This window comes from Electrophorus electricus, chromosome 4 (genome assembly GCF_041902795.1).
Source record: "Electrophorus electricus isolate QZ-2024a chromosome 4, ASM4190279v1, whole genome shotgun sequence".
Classification (NCBI taxonomy): domain Eukaryota; kingdom Metazoa; phylum Chordata; class Actinopteri; order Gymnotiformes; family Gymnotidae; genus Electrophorus; species Electrophorus electricus.
In genome coordinates this window covers 7,526,267-7,549,535 of record NC_137500.1, presented here as the reverse complement: position 1 = coordinate 7,549,535, position 23,269 = coordinate 7,526,267, and the positions used below count along the sequence as shown (strand labels likewise).

Here is a 23,269-nt window from a genome sequence, read left to right as displayed (position 1 = left end):
CTCTGGGTGGAGTGGGAGTCCCTGTGCGCAGCGGATCGGGAGGTGAGGTCAGGCAGACATTTCCCTTTGGCTGCCCCCTCCTCTTTTTTTAAGTCCCGACATCGATTTTTTTCCTGCGAAAACCGAAGGGCTATTGAAGTGTTATCGGGAGATATCAAACACTTGGGTGGATGCACGTCTTCTTGCTACGTTATTCAAGCTCCAACAGCTTTGTGATAGAAAGGTTCATCTAGGAGGAGGGATGGTAGACAATTCCAGTAGCAGTAAAGCGCAAATGGTGAGTGCTGGCAAAAATCCATGGTGACCGTAGCCTGATTGATAACTACTGTAAAATATGATTAGCAGTCTTCCAGAGTCAAAAGGTCATGAACGTTTTATAAGTATAACCAGTAGCTTTTGTGCGTGAACGTGCTTTTATTTATTCCACAATTCGTTCTGATCACCATGTGTGGATCTAGTTTTTATGGTTCTTAAATCCACATTGTACACGTCATGATTGCAAGAGTTTTGTCCCCCTCCCAATTTTGTACACTTCTGGCAGATTTGCTGTTGTTGCTACGAAGTGTTGTTAGCGTTTCGTTGTAAATTGCTTTTGCGAAGTTCTAAAACACTTAGTTAATTTGTTTCTTTTGAAACATACCCCTCTTCGGCTACCACTTGGTTATCTGTCGTCCTGTTTGTGGAGTTAGATTTAAGTGTTGATTTGGAAGCTCGCCGTACTATGTGCACCCACAGATCGAGAATAATGTTATTATATTAAGAGCAGACAAACGTAAATACAATTGTTTTTAAATCTATATAGGTTTAATAGTTAAAAATGCCATGAATGCAATAGATTTAACCATAAATTAATTATTTAGCTCAACGTAAAGCGACACAGTTCGGCCGGAAATCCGGTTATCCTTGCCAAGTAGCCCCTCTTCGGGGTCAAAGAACATTTAGTTAGCTAGCAATGGCATGCAGGCAGTTTAGTTTTCAGTAGATATAATTTTAGGTTTTCTTCTATTTCCTGCCCTATTGTATTATTATAAATTACGTAGTCCTATAGTTTTGAGTGTCCTAATAAGTCTGAACCAATTTTATACGTTTGAGAGTTGTAACTACTGTACGTAAGAGGTCAAACATTAACTGTGTCACTGTAACAAAATGTACAGAAAACTAAAGTAATGTAGTAATGTTGATTTATTTTTTACTTGTTTGCCCTTGTTATACCAGGATGGAAGCCTGGCGGGAGCCTTCTCTCAGACAGCACTTGGTGGTGCAGCTGGTGTCAAACTTGAAGCTGTTATGGAGCAGCTTCAAAGGCAGCAGCAGGCCAAACTGGAGATGGAGCGAAAAGAGAGGCACCTCAGCGAGGCCCACCTTCTTTACGCACAGCAGCTAGCCGCTCAGCAAGCCATCATGGCTTCAGCAAGGGGCCGGAGTGCACCACTAACCCCTGACTATTTCAACATGAGCACTCGAGAATGGGCCCCAAAGGGCAGCCAAGGGCCTCAGAGCAGCACTGTCTCTGCACAAAGCAGCATGGATTCAGAGAGGGAAGAGGGAGATGGGGGGATGGACAAAAGAAGGGCTTCTGCAGGAGAAGAAGATGAAGACGACGAGATGATGGATGGTGAAGAAGGTAGCGAAGATGATGAAGGCGAGGGTTTGGAGTTTCTGAGGAAGCAGAGTCTTGCTCTTCAGCAGGCAGGCATGGGAGTGCCTCCATACCCTTTCCCTGTTTATGCAGCCTCCCCCCCAGCTGTGAAGAAAAGGACCCGCTCACCTCCACCTAAAGTGAAGGATGACCCAGAAGGCAGCCCATCTCCTGCAGACCAGCACTCGTTCAATACGCCTAACGGCCTGGCCGACTGGAACTTTGAAGAGTCCCTCAAACAGGTTTGTGTTCATACCAGCTTGTCTTGTTTTGAGGACATTAATGAAGTTAATGATAATGTGTCACAAGAGCAATGTCCCACCAGGTCATGCATAAAAGTCTAAAGGGACAAGATTGTTTTTTAGATGCATTGTAAATACATTTTTCAGTCTCTCAGTTCATTGAAGTGGCAGAACTGCATATGCATGATACTTGTGTTGATCTGGGGAAGTTGTGATTAAGTTGTAATTTTTTTTTTAATCACAGTGTCTGTTAATTATTCTTCTGTTTTCAGAAGATGGCTTTGTATTTATGATTTTTTGTTGTTGGAATAATGTAGCATAGTGGTACTAAATATAATATCTAGTCTATCCCAGCACACGTTTGCTCATAATTATATTCGTAATAGTCTAATGTCCCCCACCTCCACAGTATAACTTACTTAACATAAATTATCCTGTCTGACTTTTCTATGTTGAATTTGTCCTCTTGAGATCAAAGCCATATGGTATCCTGATATTTCACATTGGTAATTAGGATCCTATTCAGCGTCATATGTTGACCTATTTTGTCTTTAAACATCCTCGGAGTAGTATTCTGGCAGCCTGCCTGGCGGGCTGGAAGTTTTGTTCTCTCTTCCATTCATTTTCTCTCTTCTTCCTGCATTCTCACTTTCCTCTGTTGCTCCTTGCCGGTGGTGTTTTCTCGGAACAGACACTTGGCAGGGTAATGTTTTCTTGGCTTGTGTCCAGAGAGGCACGCCATCAGGGCTGCCAGACAGAAGTCAGAAGTGTTGTAGGCACGTGGCCTCTGCCACAGCAGGGCAGCCACTTGGTCTTGCATGCAATGATGGGCCTGGAGAACCTCACTTGCACTAATACTGTGACATAAAATCACAGAGGTTTTAAAATGATAATGGTGAGAGGCTGCATTACCATGTTTGTAGAATGAAAATGTACATGAAGTTGCTTCAGCACAGTTAACCACTTGAATGGCTGTTTGGTTAGGAAAGGATTGTTCAAATGTACATTTGGGTTTTGTTGGGATAAAAATATTTTTTTACCTGATTATTATTTTTTTTACTTATATATTTTTTTTTGTATGAGTTGGCTCTGTTTCCAGTCTGAGTAAAGTTTAGTGAGATGTATATACACTTGAAGTGAGATTTCGTAGTTCATTGAAAACTGTTCTCCTATTATGGCTTTCCTTCAATTTCATCCTTTTTTTTTAAAAAGAAATCTTTCTATTAAACTTAAATGTCTCTTATTGCTTATAAATCTTTAATAATAGGCACTCTGTAACGAGCTACTTTTTTTTAGATGCACCGTTCTTGAGCACATAGCTATAAAGCTACTATGGCGGGAAGTGAGGCCCCGTGTTGATTGGCAACGCTGGTGTTTTCTTCACACCCATGTCGGCATGGATTTAGGAGCTAATGGTGTGTATGTGGGTGTGAGTAATAAAACTGCACATGCGCTCTTAAAATATACCAGCTTGATGTGGGCTTTGTTATTTTAGCTTCTTTGTCACTGAACAAGCTTCCATGGCTATGTTTGGATGAACACTTTTTAACATGTAATTGCTGCAAAGCCAACACTAGAAACACTACAAAGGAATCAGTTTATTATTAGTGCTTGCGGTGTAAACAGTTTGTTAGATTCAGTTTAGTTTCATGAAAATAATTAAATCAACCAACTGGTCAAACCATTGGTTTCAACCAATGATGGGAGTGTTTCTAATATTATTTTCATGCTTCCCAGCATTAAAAAATTATTTAGTGTGGATTGGTTAGGGAATTATGTTTGGCCTCACACAGCAGGACTCTGTGGCCCTGCGAGTTATTAGAGAGAGGGTGGAGAGTCCCCTTTGTTAATACATGCTTTATAGAAGTGCTTTACTTTTGACATGGATGGGGGGGTTTACTGTTGCCTAAGAATTTGCTTGTGTCTCTTTTTGTTTTGTTTTCTTTTTTATCTTGCCTCTCTTTATGTCTGCTCTTTAGTATTTAATGATTCTCTGCTGTGGTAACAGTATCAGATTTCAGGGGTAGAAGAGGGAAGGGACTCGTTTGATAGCACCATCTACACAAAAGAGAACAGATGCCCCCAAATGGCATTTTCAAATGAGAGCGGGGGCTGGTTGGTTTTTTGTTGTTTTTTTTTATAAGTATTTCACACTGGATGAGCCACGGACAACCAGTAAGCACCTGATTTAAATCAAAGTCATGCACAAAGATCATAGTAATGTTTATATATAATCTTAACAATTTACATAATTTATTACTATATGTACATTAAAACCACTTTAATACTGTTTTATTCATAATCACATTGGGGAATAATTCACTGGATACTCAAGTCATGAGTTGTGCCTTCTGCTCAAGCAAGAAACCTTCAGTAGATAGGAGATTGGACATTTCATTAGGCAGCAATTAGTATATAAATGGTGACATGATATTTTTATTTTTTTTTTGGATCAACTTAGAACTTTCTCATACACAGAGCACTTCAAGCAGTGTTCTCTGAAATATAAGAAATTATTAAATAAGGAATCTCAGGAAAGCACATATCCATTTTTCTCGACAGTAATGCTGACTGATGTTTGCAGAGACTACTGGAAGATACAATGGGGTTTTTTCTTGTCACACAAAAGTGAAGTTGTCTGTTTATTTGACTGACACAATGAGACTATTGTGGTCTCCTGGCATGCTAAATTAGCATGGTTAATGGTGATTTAATCACACTCTGTGTACATTGGACCACATGGCTACTGAGTTATAGGAAACCAGAGTTAACTATAACCATGCACTGAGATGTAGCCAACCAGAGTTAACTATAACCATGCGCTGAGATGTAGCCAACCAGAGTTAACCGTAACCATGCGCTGAGATGTAGCCAACCAGAGTTAACCGTAACCATGCGCTGAGATGTAGCCAACCAGAGTTAACCGTAACCATGCGCTGAGATGTAGCCAACCAGAGTTAACCGTAACCATGCGCTGAGATGTAGCCAACCAGAGTTAACTAGACTAGTGTCAAAGGCATGAGGGGGATGAGAATGGAATTTGTGAAATTTTCCTTTGTAATTGTGACAGTTAATGCATTTTGTCTTGACCTTTTTACATTAGTTATATGTAATAACAGGAAGTTGTGTTTATTTGGGTAATTTCACATAAACTGTCATTTCACTAAAATACGTTTACTGTGTAGGGTCTGGTGTTTTCTGTGTTTAATAGAGGCTGTTATTGTAAAAAGGCTAACTGTGTACTCATAGACAAAAGGTCTTTTCAACCCAAGGCGTTGATGAGACGTTGCTGTGGTACCATGCCAGTCTTGAAGGGTGGTCAACTGTTAAACTGTTTTGACATTGTTGAAGCCTTGAAAACTGGAAGGCCAGTTCCAGTGGTCCTTCTTTGGGTCAGAGAATGATCCTATTTGTTAGCTACTCTTGCATTATTTAACCATCGCCATAGCAACACATCAAGCCTGCGCTTGTAGTACAAGCCAGCTGGTGGCAATCAGTTCTTATTATGTCAAGGTTTAATGTTGCAGAGGAATGATTTGCCATATAAATTATCAGTTGGCTTAAGGCCTGGCACTTGGCCATTGGTGTAAATGTCAGCCAGGAAGATTACATCATATTAGTATTATATTGAAACTCATTGCACATAGCCCTCACGCTAACTGCAGTTATATGTAATATAGTTTAGCTACAATTTTTGCACAAGAATGAAGGTATTACATATTAAGTAATTGTATTTTTCAGGTTATCATTTAAGCATTATTGCTGGACAACTCTCTTGGGTCCTGTGATGATGTGATCTTGTCATCAATGGAAAGTGCAGCCATCTGTGAGACGGATCAGAGCATATTCAGTTTACATAGTCTGTGCAGCACCTGTCATGAAGACTGGCCGTTCTACTGTCTAACATTGCACGTTTTGGCCAGGAAGAGAATTTGTGTGAACTGAGCAATGGACAGTAGATGGTTGGTCTAAATGTCTCCATTGGGAACAATGCAGCACTGTGGGTTGGATTCAATGAGCCTTTGTCCTGGACCTTTTCAGTAGGGTAGCGTGAACTTTGGTTGGGAAAGTGCTCTGAAGCCAAAATCTGAGGCATTTGATAGTAAAAAATCTTTAAAGGCTTCGAGTAAGTATGTGAGGTGCGGGAGGGGTTTGGTGTGTCAGTCTAGATTGTCCAGCCCCACCCAAAGGAAACATTCCAAGTGGAATTAAGGGTCCCTTCTCTTGATATGGTGAGAATTCCCACCATGGACCTGTGTGAGCAATGAATAGAGGGAGTGGCTGTGCTGCAACCATCCTGTGATTTGTGACCTTTTCAAGTCAATTTCACTGGATGTAACAGAAGTAGTACTACAGGGGGGGTGGTAGTCAAATAGAAAGTTGTATAGGGGAAAGAAAGGCGATCTGCGTTTTTCAATTCTCTGTCGGTTTCCTATACCTCACAGAAAGTCTAGAATGTCTGTCCCCCTTCCAACCCCCTACTTGGTGCCTGTCCTGACCTGCCTGAGATTATTTTCTCCAAAAAAGGTTTAAGATTCACTCACATCTTCAGAAACGTAATAACGCAAAACATTTCTGAAATTCTGCTTAAAATGAATATAGTTGGAATATTTAGGGTTTTTAATGTCATAAACAGGGGTCATGATTAGGGTAAATATACCTCTAAAGTAGGAATAACATGCCTATACATCTGTATTGTATTGCAATACAAACAAAAACACTGCAGGCCTTAAAAAATTGTAGCTTCACTAATTGTTAGTATTATGTTCAGTCCCTGGATTTTTGACATCTAAATGTGTGAGTTATGTGCCATAATCTCTCCGGGAAAAAATTAGGTTGACTGTGTATTGCCGATTATGTATTTTAGATGGAAAAAAGTTTTAATATTAGATGTTAAATGTTCTAAATCTTTCATCATCTAAGCTTGAGCAAAGCGCACATCCTAATAACGGCACTCCACAGCGTGTCCGTTTCCTTAAAAGCCAGGCTATTGTGTAATATAGCACCCAGTCTGTACTCAGCCAGTGATGAGCCTTCCCTCAGGCCTTACTTATACTTCATGTTGCTTTGGACAAGTAGCTACAGGCTCCTGCATAGCCCTTTGTCTCTGGGCTGTTCTGCTTTTCTGTGTAGGCAGAGTAATGTTGGATGAACGGAGATTTTACACATTATGTGTATTCGGGCATGTGTGTGTGTGCAGTTTCATTTCTCAAATACACTACTGGCTTTGCTTCTGTTGACAAGAGCCTACTGTAAAGATATGAAATCTTGGGCTAAAGGTGCCCTCCCCAACCTCAGCCTCTGGCATACCCAGCATTGCAAAGAGATGAATGATTAATTGGGTAACTTTCATTAGAGAACTACAAGGCCTATAACCTAGATTTGACCTAGATTGAAAATTCAGAGCATATCCTGCAGTTCAGGTCAGTGGTAGAGCCTATGGAGCACTTGTCCCTCTATTAAAAACAAACAAGCAAAAACATCTCATTGCTGTCCTCCAAGATTCCTTTATTGTCCTCAAGGTTCCTCTATTGATTTTCATGGGCATTGCGGTATATTAAAAGGCCAACAAATAGCCCAAACTGCTGAACAAACCGAACACTTGAAAAATAAAAAAGTGAATATAAAAAATATACATGTTTATGCACATATACAATTTAGGTCTGTGTAAGTTTTTTAAAGCTCTTTCTAAACACTGTTACAAAGGGATTTGGACCCCCACACTCAAAATATTAAACTCAAAGCTGAAATATATTCTTTTTAGCTCCTCCCATGAAAGTGTTTGTGAACGATTGTAATGTTGCTGGAAACTCTGCATGCTATATGGGCCTTTCCAACACACTAGCAGCCCCCCACTGTAAGTTCTGTTTCATTCAAAACCTTTGAAGCCCCCTGTTGACTTTCACCTAAAAGGCAAATGAATGTGTTTAGTTTTCAGAGTTGCAGTTTCTTTTGTGTTGGTGGAGAAACACTGAGAATCAGCCCAAATTTTTGGATGTATTTTTTTTTCTTCCTGGAATGTCATATTTCTCATCAGACTTTTTTTTTTTTTTTTTCTTGTCACATCAAAATCAATTAAAGTTATATCCTTCCCATTTCAGGGTTTTACAATGTATGCTGACACACACACACACACACACACACACACACACAGAGAGTGAAGTCACACTTTGTAACAAAAGATGTTTGTCCTATCTGCCAGAGTAATTATTTGACATGGGCTATTCTACTGAATTGATATGGGGGAGGGGACTTCATTTCCTCTTTCTCACCCAGATGGTCTTCCTGCTCTTAACTAATTTGCCCACTCACCAATCAGTCTTCTGTAATATAATTAGTAAGGCCCAACATGACCAGTATGCCTGATAGCAGCTTGCATGTTTTATAAATAGATAATTTTATATGATCTGTGTATGTATGTGATTGCCTGCAACCAAGTGTCAGTGAAAAAATGCACTGATGCTTGACCAACAGAGCTGCTTTTCAGAATTTTGTGATAAGAACACTTAAGAACCTTTGAAGTTTATATAGTATATATGTGCACACACACAGAAACATCACAATACCACACAGTATGTCTGCCCTCCACAGTTGCTCCCCCACTGAGTGTCTTCTCCTCTGGTCCCAGCTGGTGTATGTTTGCCATAAACTCTGAAGATCCTGCACTCTCCCCAGCTGTGATTCACTTAGCATATTAAAGAGGGGGATGGGGGAAAGCTCCTGTAAAACTGCTTTATTGCCTTTCTGCCTTGTCCTTTCTAACTCTGTTCACACGAGCTCCAGGGCTGGATAGCCCGTAATCAAGCAAAGAGCATGTGCACCATGGGCGCTTGCAGTTTATAAGCGCTTTGTGGGCCCAGCTGACAACACCAGTAATGCAGATCACACAATGAAATAAGCTACAGATCACAGGAATGCCAGCAAATAAAGTGCCTAAAAGCCACTAAAAGTACCCAGATATTCATGTTATATTAACTTTTATACCTCATGAGACTTAGGTCATGTAACTATAGCTATAACCTGTAACTATAACTCTAAGTGTGTCCTGTTCCCATTCTTTAGGGTTTAGAGGTCAGCACTAATTTTGTGTTGTGATGTTTTTCCCCATGTCTGTTTGTTCTTCCCAGTTCCTGACCCTAGCTCTTTTTTCTATTGTATTCTTAGCTTTCTCTCTGACCTCCTTGGAGACTTGTTGTCTAACTGTGCCACCCAGGCTTTCAGAGTTAAGTGTGTCTCTCCCTCTACAGAATGGCGGTGTGAGTTGGAATGAGGAAAGTGATGGAGGGAGAGGAAGAGGGGAGGCCTCCAGAGACTTTGCAAAGGTAAACATAAAAATCCAAAAGTCAGGGCTATTAAGTAGTTATGCTCTTATCAGTGACACACTGACACAGTTTTTACAATGTTGCCCAGAGGGCTCCTGCTGTTCAGAAAGTAATATGCCAGTGCAGTGGGAATGTAGCTGGACAGTTCATACCCTGAGAAGGGACAAACAAACTGTCAGATCATTTAATTTAACTGAGCAAATAGTCATTTTATTCTGGAACTAAAGCTGATAAGTATAGAAACTAAGCAAGCATGCAAACACTAGCGCTACATTTATATTGAGTAAGTTGGTCGTAACTTCTAGATGGTGTTTTGGGTTGTTTGTGTCAGCTCTGCTGTAAATAATTAAATTTTGCTGTAAATAGTTTATATTGAATATTGTCCTGTTTTTTGTGCAGCTTTATGAACTGGACAGTGACTCTAACCGGAAGGAGTTTCTAGATGACCTTTTCACTTTCATGCAGAAAAGAGGTGAGCGCACATTTTGCTTTATATTTTTGTCAAACCCCTTGGTTAGAAAAAATACCCATGGTATTAGAAACAGGTCTGAAAACAGGACACTTGACATTTCATTTCAAAATCTATAAGCCACATTTTGTTTAATGTCCTATTCACTCATTCCTGTTTGTTAAATGTGATTACTCATTGAACTTGATGTCTGTCTCGTTTACACATTCCCTCACTAGACACTACCCCTGATTTTGTCAAGCTTCAGGAAACATTAACTGGCCCCGCTCCTGTTTGCTCAGGCCTTTGCATCGGCGTTCTCATAATCTCCTGTCTCCATCTACACCATTGCGCATAGTTAAAATGTGTACATGGAAACATGTTACTGATACTACACATTACCCAGCAAGTAACAGTTAGTGGTTATGTTTTTAGACAAATGCCTGTAAAAACAATTAAAGTTCAGTTTTCTTTGACACACAATATTCTAAGTGACACCAACAGGGCATAATATGAATTTGTCTTATGAGTCTGTCCTTTAATTTAGTTAAGTGGAATCATATGGCCTCATGATTGCCATATTGTGACAGTGAGATGAGCTTGCCAGCGTCACCAGACAGGCTAAGCTTTCAGTGACACAGCTTGACGGGGCTATTAACCCCTACCATAGGATTTAAACTCAACCAGATGGGGAGCTGTTTGTGCTGGCCTGCTCACCCCCCCCCCCCTCCCCCAAGTAAGTGCGGGTGTCAAGAACTGAGACTTGATAATGGAGGGTGGATGGCAATGGTGTGATCATGTCAAATGTCTGTCAGTAGGGTCTGCTGCCAATGATTAATGATGTTTGTTTGACTGCTTTAGTGTGAAAGACATGCCTGTTGAACCAGTAAAAAACATGAATCACAAACTTCTATTCACAAGTTTTCTGTTCCTAAAAACTAGGTCAGTTAAATTGTGGCCCACTTAACAGCGTGGGTAGCTTTATCATATCTGTTGCTTGATATTATTTTTCTGCCACACAAACTAGAGGTCAGCATGATGGCAGCAATTATAGAATGTGAGGTAAACACCACTGTCTTCTTTGTAACAGAATACAGGTCACGTAGGCAAAATAATGATCTCTTATTACTCATCATAGGTTACCCATATTTCCCAGTGACGGTGCTATAGTATTACTGTCCTTTTGAAGTTTTCGGTATGCTAAGCTATCAACTGCAGACAGCTAATAGTGGACATTGTCTTTGCATTGTCATTGGTAGTTTGCAATAAGCTTGCATTGGTAGTTTGAAGCACAGCCTGTCTGCAGTGTTTATTTGTAACTGATTTGTATTTGAGGTCACACTCAAATCAGTCAAACTTCCTCTTATCAAAACACACGTACAAACATTTCAATATTTATGCACCTCCATGCATTGTACTCCTTGTCTATGTCTCTGAAACCTGATAAGCCTGAAGGAGCACAGAAGCAACTCAGAAGAGGTATCTGTCTGTGTGTGTGTGTGTGTGTGTGTGTGTGTGTGTGTGTGTGTGTGTGTGTGTGTGTGTGTGTGTGTGCGCGCGCGCACAGAGGGGGGCAGGTGGGGTGGCCACTTGCTCGGGGCTTCGGGAGAGGTGGATTAAGGGGCCCCCTGTCCTTCTGCAGAAGATTAATGAGGCCCTAAAACACTGGGCCCCACCTTTTGATATGAGGAGAATGACAGACAGTGGAAAAGAAGAGACAATGGAGAGGCTGGAGAACATCAGCAGGGCGTTGGAAAAAGAGGATGGAAGGGAGAGGAAATAAAGAACAAGAAACATGAAGTTTAAGAAAAGTGCTCTCAGCCAGTGAGCCAAATGTAGTAATATTCTAAAGAACAGTTGATGTTGACCTCACAAGCCTGAGAAGGAATAGATAATGGACACCCGATGATCAAAGTCACCTCTAAATGTATACTTACAAGAAATAAATTTTGCCTAATGGTGTGATGAGGCATAATTGAAAATACTTTATATGTATTCAGCAATATCATTTAGCATTTACACAAAAACTAACAAAAATAATAAGAATTTGAAACTGCACACTTTCTGCCAGAGTGCACTTATAAGGTCTTTGTATAAGGTATGTGGTTTTGTGGAATGTTCAAAATGGTGTTATTTCAGTGATTCTACTGATGTGCAGAAAACAATGGGTTTCTTAGTTACATGTATTGTGCAGCGTTAATGGTGAGAGGGGCATGTCCTGTCTGTGGCTGTTTTGTCTTAGACTCTTCTGAGGCTTGTTATTCTCCTTATGTGCATTTATGACATCCTGCTCCACACACTTCCTCTGGGCTTTTATGTCTCCTGCTACTCCCCTGCCCAAGCTTTCTGTGCTTTTATGGTGACTGACTAGAGATTTGTATAAAAAAAGACAGAAGACCCCCTCTAGCACTTACTTCTTCTCTGCCGTGATCCCTTTCCCTGCGTATCGTGTAATTTCCAAAGACTGAGACAGACTCAATAGCCATGCACTTTGCACTCCTGTTTCTGTAGTTATGTTTGTGTAGCTGATGAGGTAAGGCACTTCCAGCCAATCAGATGAAGAGTTCTTAATCAAACACACATTATACTCACACAGTCACATGCACATGTCTGTACATTAACACTTTATGCCCATACTATTCATATTCAATATGTGGTTTACATCTGGATAAAACATTTAACACTTATTCAGGATACTGAATAAGCTGCTGTTTGGGCCTGTTGTTTAAACATTAGCTAGTTTTTGCTATTGGTGATTTTTTTTTTCTTTTCTTCTTAACAGTTTGTCAGAAAATGATTTGCCTTTGAAAGGCATGGCAAAAATGTTGTTGGTGGCTGTTGTGTACTGTTAGCAGAAGTGAAGTAGAGTTTCCTATCAAAACCATATTACAGTTTAATTAATAATGTGAGGACTTCCTCATCTGTGTCCATGAGCTAACAGGTTAATCTTAATGTAAATCTTTGCATTAGTAATCCTATCTTGATATTTGCACATCTGGCACGAGAACTGCTGTGTATGCAGATTGCATTTATACAGAGGATGGCTGAAGAAGGTCAATGGCAAGTATATTGTTTCAGTGAGACGTGCTTTGTAAAGCAAGGAATAGACCCCACATTCTGCTTCACTGCCACATCTCTTATATAAAATGTTGCAACTATTTCCCAACACCCACCCGCATTTGGGGCAAATTACATGATTCTGTTTGGTTAAGTTTATCTTTCTCCAGTCTAGATTAGAGCAGAACAACCCTTTTACCCAGTGTGCATGTAAAATGTATGTGTGTGTCAAATTGATTGATAGATTGTTGAAGCAGGAGTGTGTTTTTTGTGTGCTGGCCCCAGTCACTGACTGTACAGCCCACTCTGGTCTGATCTGACAGGGCTCTTTCAGCAGTAATCCACACTCCCACCTGCACTTCTGTCCATGAAGGAACTGCTGCTATTTATGAATTTTTGGATTCTGATTGAAATAAAGATTCTTTGTAACTTCTATACAGAATCAGCACAGTCATGGATGCAGACATGTTTAGAAAAACGACAAATGTAGCACAATCCCAGTGCTACAAGTCTGGAAGAGTAACAGCTAGCACATTCTTTCTTAGCTACCTATGAATCCATTTTTATTAAGCTGCTGTTCACGTAACAGCTGAATGTGCTTGGAAGACAGCATGAAGTGCTTAATTCTTTACAGCTGACTGAAGGAGGTGTATAATTGGGTAGCACCCCTATGAATGGACAAGGAGAATAGACAAAGTCAGCCTGCCCTCACACAGTGAACGCAGTTGTTTTTAGCAGCATTTCACATTACATTTTGGTGAACTGTTTAAAGTGTCTGATGTTACTGAGCTGCTGTTTTGCACATACATAAAGTGACCATAATATTTTATTTATTTATTTATTTATTTACTTATTTACTTATTTATTTTAAAAGGAAAGTGTAATGAAGCGTACAGTTAGGCTTTTTTACTTCAAAAACCTCTTGGATGTTGATACTGTCTGCACCTTTCAGAAGGAGAAAGTTAATCTAGATTGTCCTACATAATATATTTACATTGTCATTTTAGGTCCTATTTTGCTTAGCAAGTTCTTTGAAAAAATGCCTTGGACAGAAATGACTGATCTGGTTTAGATAGTTGATATTTTGTATGTAACAAACAGCAAATTCACTTTTTAAAATATGGTTTGAACAATTTCATCAATATGCTTCCCTGATGAAGTTCAAATAACTCAGAATTATCACCTGTGGTTTACAACCATAGTGCAAGAGTTGCGTTCAGTACTTAAACTTTTCAGATTGTGATCCTGATGGAGCAGTACAAGTACTCTTGTCATGACTTGTCCTTAGCCGTTCAAGTCTTCTGCAGTGCCTTCAGCCACCCTCATCATCCATAATGCCTGATCTGGTGTCGGCTCATGGATTTCCTGCACCGCTTTCCTACTTCCCTTTTTGCAGTGGTGCTCCAGTAAGAAAGGCAATCATTGTTTAGGCCTGAGAGTGGTATTTCCTTCAGCCAGCTGCCAGTGCAGGGCCTGCTGTTGGTTCATTACGGAGTAAAGGCCTCTTCATGTGGGCAGCTGTTTCCCCTATATATAGGGCAGGGGTCAGATTCTCTGACCTGTTTTTACTACCAGGCTAGATTGAACAGGGAAGAGCAAAGAGGTGTAATGGGTTTCAAGAAAACATTGTTTAAAATGATACATTTTTATTTTAAAGATTTTAAAATATAATTTAATGAACCCTGAAATCTCCCAGTAATTAAGGATTATTTACTGTTGAGTACTGTATAATAATGAGATGTCTTTTGTCTAGGATGTCATCATTCATTCTTTCTCCTCTGTAATGTGTCCAAACCCTGGTCTTGTTTAATTGGTGTCCCTCTGGCTTGTTAGTTGTGACTGATTTGTTCAAGGCTCAGGAACGTCAGGGCCTGCATGCACTCACAGAGCGAGGCAGTCAGTCTTCAGGCTGAAGTGGTGGCTCTATTTGCAGCGCTGCGCTGCTTAATGTCACAGCTCACTCATTCATGCTTTCCTGTTTTATCCTAATGCCCTATACCTTACAGGGCAAAGGAGAAGCAATGTAACTGCATTAGGGCATAGAGAAGGTTACTTTAGCCACCATCAGAGCTTCCTCAGTGGAGAAAAGGGTGACTGGCTTTTCCACTGTGTTTGAGCCAGATTGGTTTTACAGTTATGGTACATGCCATAGTCCCTCCCCTGAGGCAGTGCTACTTCACATCTCTTGCTTTTGACCTGGTCCTGAATCCCCGCCATGCTGACCTGGGGGTAACCTTGAGCTCGGGCCTTGTTCACTGATCGTTTGATGAACGAGTAATGTCATCCCCAGCGTTAAATAACTAGTTTTCAAAGCAAGACCATGCTCCTGTCTCCCCAGGAGAGTGCTGGACCCTGTCTCGTAGGCCTGTGGTTCTAAATCACGATCTGCTCGCTGGGTAAATGATCACTTCATGCCTATTGGCATTCTCCTGAGAGGGGCTTCAGAGAGAAAGTGAAGCATGTGCTTCTGTTAGATCTTTATAGAAAGAGCTCATATTCATCTGTGCGATGAAAGAATGAGGTTAAATATCAGGGTTTGAGCTTGAGAGATCACTTTGGCTGTCTAAATTTGATTTATTTCAAAGATAGTTGTAGGCCACATTTTATGCTAGTCACCCACAAGATAGGAAATGGACATTTGTTAAAGTAGTTGTGAGCAGCTGTTAGTAGTGTTTCCATCATCTGAAATTTCTTGAAAGACTCCTTACAGCCCACATTCCAGTTACCTCCAGAAACATTAATCTTAAAGGAATTGTAAGAAGGAGTTGTAAGAAATATAATAGTAATCCACACATTCATATATGTCTACTCTGCAGATATGCTTCACTTGCCCATGTGTACACTGTGCAGATATGCTTCACTTGCCCATGTGAACACTGCAGATATGCCTTACTTGTCCATGTGTACACTGTACAGATATGCTTCACTTGTCCATGTGTACACTGTGCAGATATGCTTCACTTGTCCATGTGTACATTGCACAAATATATTGTCTTCCACACATATATCTGCATAATCTTAACCTCAGGTTACCAGGGCTGTTCTTACCAGGCCCACAGTGTGGATTGAACTAAGCATTTTTGTTCGTGTTTCTCTCTCATTCATATATCCCCCATCTTATCTCTAACTGGGCTTGTGGGTGTGTGCTAGAGCACTTTTAGACTTAGCAGACACAATCCCTCCAATTGAGCTTCATTACCAGGACCTATCCACATTACTTTGTCACTACTGCTTGCGGATTAAAAACCTGCCTCATTTCCCTCTCAGATGGAGCAGATGCAGAGCATCAGCTTTTGAGTTTTTGCACTGAACCTTCGAATTAATGCATAGAACAGATTCTTTCAGTATTACCCTTTTTGAGGTTTTGTTTTGTAGCCCCTTTTATAAATAATACTAATACACTTATAGCCCCTTCTAAAGAGTGCTGAGAGGAATCAGGCACTTATATGAACAGAAGGGGTATGTAGACACGTACAAGCAGTGAGTCCGTTCAGTACATTTTTTTAGTGCCACTCTTGGATAGAAACATGTCATAGTAACCAAGAATATGTAAAATAGTGCGCATATATATATATATATATATATATATATATATATATATATATATATATATATATATATATATATATATATATATATATATATATATATATAAATAAATAATACACCACCTCTGAAAAGCAAAAAGTAATTTGTAATTTAGTAATTAAATGATGATTTGCAGTCATCTTTGCAAACCTGAAATCCTTTTATTTGATATGCCAAATGTTCCACACTGAGTAATATCAATATTAATAATGCCAGCAATAGCCTCCATAAGTTAATGCAGAAATGATGTTCAGCTTCATATCCTAGGTGACTCATAACCTGGCAATCAGGGATTGAGCTGGGTGCTTGCTTGGTAGCAGGGTAGGATGGAAACATTGCTCTCTCCCTGTTCTTTATGTAGTGTTCCTTGCCTTGAGTGATCAAAGTGAAGAGCATAGCGTTCTTCTCATATCCTTCATGTTAGAGCTCTGAGAGTTGGAGTTATTGGCTACAAACTCATTGGCTTCAGTCTCAAAAAATACAAGAAAGAAAAACCTGCATTTTGTAATACATCACTAACAGCAGTCTTAGGCCTTCCTTCACACGATCACTGCACAGTCTTCATTGTGTTTTATGACTTTGTTTAGTGTTCCGGTCCTCTAATTTAATCTCCAATGTTCATTTTCTTCCCAGGCACGCCAGTGAACCGTATCCCCATCATGGCCAAGCAGGTGCTGGACCTCTATAAGCTCTATAAGCTTGTGACAGAGAAGGGCGGCCTGGTAGAGGTGATCAACAAGAAAATCTGGAGAGAGATCACAAAAGGCCTGAACCTGCCCACATCCATCACCAGTGCAGCCTTCACCCTCCGCACACAGTGAGGATGCAATGATCATTAACTCTTTTTATAAATTAATATATGAACACCACATTAACTCACTGTAATCCACAGTTAACAGTCATTAATTGTCAGTCAACCTTATTTTTTGGTGTCATGCCTGTTATTTGCCATCAAGCACTGGTCAGTATTAATACACTGTTGCATATTGGTTTGAACTGTATCCCGATCCATGCTCCCGTGTCCGTTGTTGTAGGTATATGAAGTACCTCTACCCATATGAATGTGAGAAGAAGGGGCTCAGTTCTCCTGGGGAACTGCAGGCTGCCATTGACAGCAACCGCAGAGAGGGTCGCCGCCCTGGCTACAGTAGCAGCCTGTACCGCTTCTCTCCCTCCCAAAGTGGAGGTGCCCCTCACCTCCTCTCTCCTCCCAAAATGCACCTGCCTTCCTCTGGACACAATGGTCTACAGAGCACACCTACTCCAGGTCTTAAGAAAGAGACAGGTAATTACGCCTGGATTTTTAGGCTGGGATTACTCTAACCGAAATTCACCAGCAATGCTGAGCTGTTTGATGCTCAAATCACTGCAGAGATCACTATGGCTGGCAGGTTACTCCTAAGTAACAAAGCAGTTTTTCAAATAATATCAGAGTCAATAAAATGTTCTGTAGATTTATTCACTTTAGTCCTTTGCACTCATGGCATTTTGTTTTTTGATTGAAATTCTCAACACTAGAAGCTGTACACCTAAACCAGCTAGCATGCATATTAGGTTGTTTTATTTTTATGGGAAAGTGGAACTGTTTTGAGCTTTAGGGGGGGTCAGTGTGCGTTTAAGGGTCCAAGCGCCACCTTGTGACACGATGTGAACATTGTTTAGTGTAATTTTCAGGAGAAATATAAGATTTAGAATATTATTTAATGTTAAAATTAAAATTTTATATTTAACATTTTATAACTTTTCAGTTACTTCCAAATGTGATTTATTGCCAGAGGGTAAGTGAAATGTCTGGCAATTTTAGATGTTGTCGGTTTGTAGCAGACAGGAAATGGAGCAGTTTCCCTGGACTGCAGGGGCTAATTGGGAAGGGCCAATGTGTGAAAGCCATTAAGAGGCCTTACTGCAGGCCAGCAGATAGGCAGTCACTTTGGGGGCATAGCCTAACCCCTTGTACATATGGCTGTACAGTTCAGTGTACCCTGCTGTGAGAAAAGTCTTGAAATGTTCTCATATTAAAGAGTGATCTCTAACATTATTGTCTGGTTTAAATCTGTTTTAATCAAGCTTCTCATGGTTATTGGGGACTGTTATGATGAAAAGAGCATGAATTGGAAATAATTTATTTGTGTAATGACCAAGTAATTCTGATTCTATGACCTCTGCTTAATTGTGATTTGATTTCGAAAAGGTTTGTATAAATCATTTCTACACTCACTAGTCCTCTCCAATGTGCAGTGCTAGTCCCTGAGGAGGGTCCTCCCATGCTGCCCGGGAGACTCCCTTTGGCCTTAGCCCTGGGCCACCAGCAGCAGTTGGCTCGGGCTGCTACACTGGAGCAGCTGCGTGATAGGCTGGAGACGAGCATTGGTCCCGTCGCCCTGGCTGCAGGTGCTGCTGCCATGGAGGGGCCTGAGAGGAAGATGGCACGGCTGGCAGAGGAGCAGCAGAGACTGCTACAGCAGGCCTTCCAGCAGAACCTGCTGGCCATGGCATCGCAGGTGAACCCTGCCAGCCTGCGCGTCAACAGCACCAGTGCCCGCGGTGCGTGCATGGGCTTCAGCCCACTGGGGCTCTGTTACATGGGAATTGTGGATGAATAAATGATCTTAGCTGGCAACACTGCTAAAAATGTATGTTCTCTTCCTTCTCTAGAGGAAAAGCAGGACCTGTCACTCAGCATCTCATCAAATGGATCAGCCAGTATCACTGTATCAGTGGAGGTTAATGGGGTTATTTACTCAGGTCTGTGACAGGATTGATACTAACAGAATGTTACTCATACCCTGTCATTGTTTTCTCTGTTTTTCAGTTACTTGCTTATTGTCTTCCCTGTGTAATTTACTGATTAGCAATTTACTTAGCACCTTCTCTTTTTACCTTTGTTTTTTTTGTACAGGATCTCTATATGCTCAGAAGTCCCAGGCAGCCATGCCTACCTCTGTCATGGCTACATCCGTAAGCCAGCGCTCTACCCTCAGCCCCAGCGTGCCCTCCTCCTCTTCCTCCTCCTCCTCCTCCTCCTCCAAGGGCTGTAGCTCTGTTGAGCCCACTACTGCTGGTTCTCCTTAGCTCAGCCCACCTAATTATGGTCTCCCTCTCCTAGAGCAGCTCAGCTATGGAAAGTGGTTGACCATCCAGTGGTCTATCAAAGCCAAGTCTACCTCCTTTTTGAGATCCATCAGGCTCACATTTGCAAAAAGGGGCCTCCATTTACAAAGAGTTTATTAACTGCTCTGCCCTGTTGCAGGTGGCCTCTGCCCTTTTGCCACAAGTCTGCTACAAACCCTCTCAGGACCTGGACAATCATGAGAATGATCAGTTCCAAAATCACAACAAATACCTCAAATAACTTAAGGAAACTGTGTTATGAGCATATGTCTGTGCTCAACATATGTTAAATACCTTGACTAATATGCTTTCAGCTATGCATATACATCCATGGTATCGTCTGCTTACAAACACCCTCCACCTAAACAATCATGGCACAAAATACTCTGCCAAATCCAACAGTTGGAATTTAAACTTTTCATATTTTACCACCAATAGGGGCTCTTTTATAACATGTACTGTACTTGTTATATGCACACCAACAGTAGGTTCCAAAGTATTAGGACCGAGTCCCCTCAAAATATCAGGATTGTTCTCTGGTCTATGACTAGAGGATTGGCAGTTTTTTTGCCCCTTTTTTGTTGATTTTGCTGGACTTCAAATGGACAACAGTTTCATCAAGAGTTTTTTGCAGACTTGATTTGGTTAGGAATGGGGTCAAACAAATGTATTTTTTATTTAGTGTATTTACTTGATTTGATTGTGGATTTGTTTTTCCAGTATTTTTAGTTTATAGACATCCAGATATATATATTATTTTGATTTGGGAAGTTTCAGGTAATTTTGAAAAGACTTTTGAGTAATTGAGTTTTGCTATTATTTAGACATTCAGACAATAGATTGGTCTAAAGAATCTACTGTGGAATCTATATAACACATAGACATTACAGTAGAGGGAACACTTGCTTTTCTGCATGTCAATCATTTAGATAGCGTTGGACGATCAGTCATAAGCTCAGAAATCTTATGAGTACTTATGAGTCAAACCAGGATATCAAATGCAGAAAAATGCTGAAATCAAAATCTTATAATGATCAGGGTATTTGTTCATTTAGAATCTGAGTTATCTCAATTAATGCTAATCTTGACAAACATCAGTGTTTAAGAGAAAAATAGGAACAGTGTTTTCAGATATTTTTAGATGGGGTTTTGGGTTTGTTTTTTTGGGTTTTTTTTTTTGTTCCATTATCACCCCACCTATATATATATATATATATATTTTTTTTTTTTTTCTTTCTTTCTTTCGTTTATATAAATTCAAACCTCAAATGCCTTTCCATATTGGAAAGCAAGTTTCTCAGGAATGCTCAGGTTGATCTCAGTGGTTTTTATCTCACCACCCAGACCCCTTACATCTAGTGAACAAAGCTAGATATACCTCAATGGGATAAATGAACTAGCTACCTCAGAATTACATTTGTATACTATGAGAGTTGGGTGTATTTCAGAATCAGCTCCAGACACTAGTTAAATCAAATAAAGAGTTTTATGAAGTCCTTCTGAAATGTTCTCTTGCTGAATTCTGAAATGTCCTCTGGTTAGTAGAATATACAAAACCTCCAATACCTCAGAAATTTGTAGATAATTAATGGAAAAACAACTTTAATACAGTAGTATGAGGAAAATGATTAGAGGTATATGACTTCAGATGGAGATGTCTCAGAATATTAAGTTATTCAGAATGTCAGTTATTCTATAAAGACCATGCAGCAATGGGATTAGGGTATATTTTATTTCTTTCAAACAGCTTCAGTTCAGGAAGTAAATTTAAGGCCTGATAAATCTGTAAATACTGGTGAATATGAATTTTGAATTAAACTTCATTGTAATTACGTAATGTACCAAATTGGAATTCTTCTCAAACCTGATTGTCTTAATATAGCACAGAGCAGTCCATGGTACTGCATCAGGAGGTGGTTATGTTACCACTGAACGTGACCACCTCCACTATTCCTACTTTGACATTTTGTGCTTAAAAACCTTGCCTGACCCTGATGTGCAGATACTTTATCTCTCATTTCCTCTTTGTACTGTATTTATCAGAAACATACACAGCTGAAAACCAAAGACCATTATACTGTGTTTTTAATGTCTCTGGTGTTCTCACTTTATTTACACATGGAATTTTAAGTGGAATTAAAGTCTGACACAAGTCATGTGTAGACTGTCTTTTTTTTTTTTTTTTTCTCTCTCTTCACTTTCCAGTGTGATTTTGGGCAGATATGGATTTTGAGTTTTTAGGTAGAATTTGTGGATGGTAGTTGCTTGAAAAAACTGGTGTAAGCATACTTACTTCAGTCATACCAAATATACACACTCGCAAATTAAAGTATCATAAATTAAACAGGACATGGCCAGATCATTTCATAAAACAAGAACAGAAAGCAGTTCATCCTGTTCAACACCAAATGCCACTACAATTTTTTTTTTAAATACACAAGTGCCAACTGATTGCTCAGCTACCAACAACCTTTATGTATGCTGCTCTTGTTAAATGTAACTTTCCATTTGTTCTTTTTCAAAAGTAACAATGCCAAATAGTTTTTAACTTTGCTTGAGCCTTTCTGCCTCTTTTAATGTCCTTGCTGTGTAAATATTATCCAATATTATGCACTAGCTTTTATATATAAACCAATCAACTATTTTGGCCACACACTGATTACCTTAGAAGCTGCTAATGGAAGGCACAGCTGCTGTTCAGGAGGTGGGGAATGTGTGATGATAACCTTGGAAGATAACTGGTTCAGACCAGAAGGCGAGTCATCTGTCTTTGTCATCTATCTTTTTCCCTGTGATTGATTTAACATGCCCGTCTTGTTAATTTTGTTATACTGTGATTTCCATAAGTGAGTCTAATCAACAGGGGTTTGGCACACAGTGAAAAAGTGAAAAAAATAAATGCTAGCATGGCCAGATCAGACTTGTATACAAACACTTTACATTCACAAAAAAAAAAAAAAAAAAGATTACAATGTCAATTTATGTCTTTAGTTATTTGTTAAGTGGTGGTTTGTACAAAGTTTCACAGAAACAAGGACAGACCTTGCAGCTTAGTAGAGAGAGGTTTTTAAATATTTGATCTGTTTCAGCTTTTGTTGGATATATAGAACCCTTTAAATGTGTTTGACTGCTATCTTGTTGAATTTTACTTTGATGTTCACACCAGTATAGCAGACCCTCTTAATCTCCCTGCTCAGCTTGACAATGTGGTACAGCGGTTCAAGCTATCTTGCATCCTCTATACCCTGGACCCTTGGTGCTGGCTGCACTATAACCTGAGCCCTGGGCTACAGTGCATCCAGAAAGTATTCGCAGCGCTTCACTTTTTCCACATTTTATGTTACAGCCTTATTCCAAAATGGATTAAATTCATTTTTCCCTCAAAATTCTACACACAATACCCCATAATGACAAAGTGAAAAAAGTTTGGTTGGAACTTTTGCAATTTTATTAAAAATAAAAAACCCAAAAAATCACATGTACATAAGTATTCACAGCCTTTGCCATGACACTCAAAATTGAGCTCAGGTGCATCCTGTTTCCACTGATCATCCTTCAGTTGTTTCGACAAATTGATTGGCGTCCACCTGTAGTAAATCCAGTTGATTGGACATGATTTGGAACGGCACACACCTGTCTGTATAAGGTCCCATAGTTGACAGTACATGTCAGAGCACAACCAAGCCATGAAGTCCAAGGAATTGTCTGTAGACCTCTGAGACAGGATTTTATTGAGGCACAGATTGGGGGAAGGGTACAGAAAAATTTCTGCAGCATTGAAGGTCGCAATGAGCATAGTGGTCTCCATCATCTGTAAATGGAAGAAGTTTGGAACCACCAGGACTCTTCCTAGAGCTGGCCG

At 40.0% G+C, this 23,269-nt stretch overlaps 1 protein-coding gene across 1 annotated transcript; it reads left to right on the top strand.

Moving 5' to 3' along the window:
- arid3b (AT-rich interactive domain 3B) lies at nucleotides 1-21,559 on the top strand. The gene is made up of 9 exons (XM_027018367.3): nucleotides 1-277; nucleotides 1,216-1,881; nucleotides 9,129-9,203; nucleotides 9,603-9,675; nucleotides 16,930-17,113; nucleotides 17,331-17,581; nucleotides 18,535-18,840; nucleotides 18,952-19,041; nucleotides 19,196-21,559. Exons 1-9 carry the CDS (start codon nucleotides 242-244, stop codon nucleotides 19,366-19,368), a joined length of 1,854 nt encoding a protein of 617 aa, XP_026874168.2. The 5' UTR covers nucleotides 1-241; the 3' UTR covers nucleotides 19,369-21,559.
- Nucleotides 21,560-23,269: the final 1,710 nt, after the last annotated feature.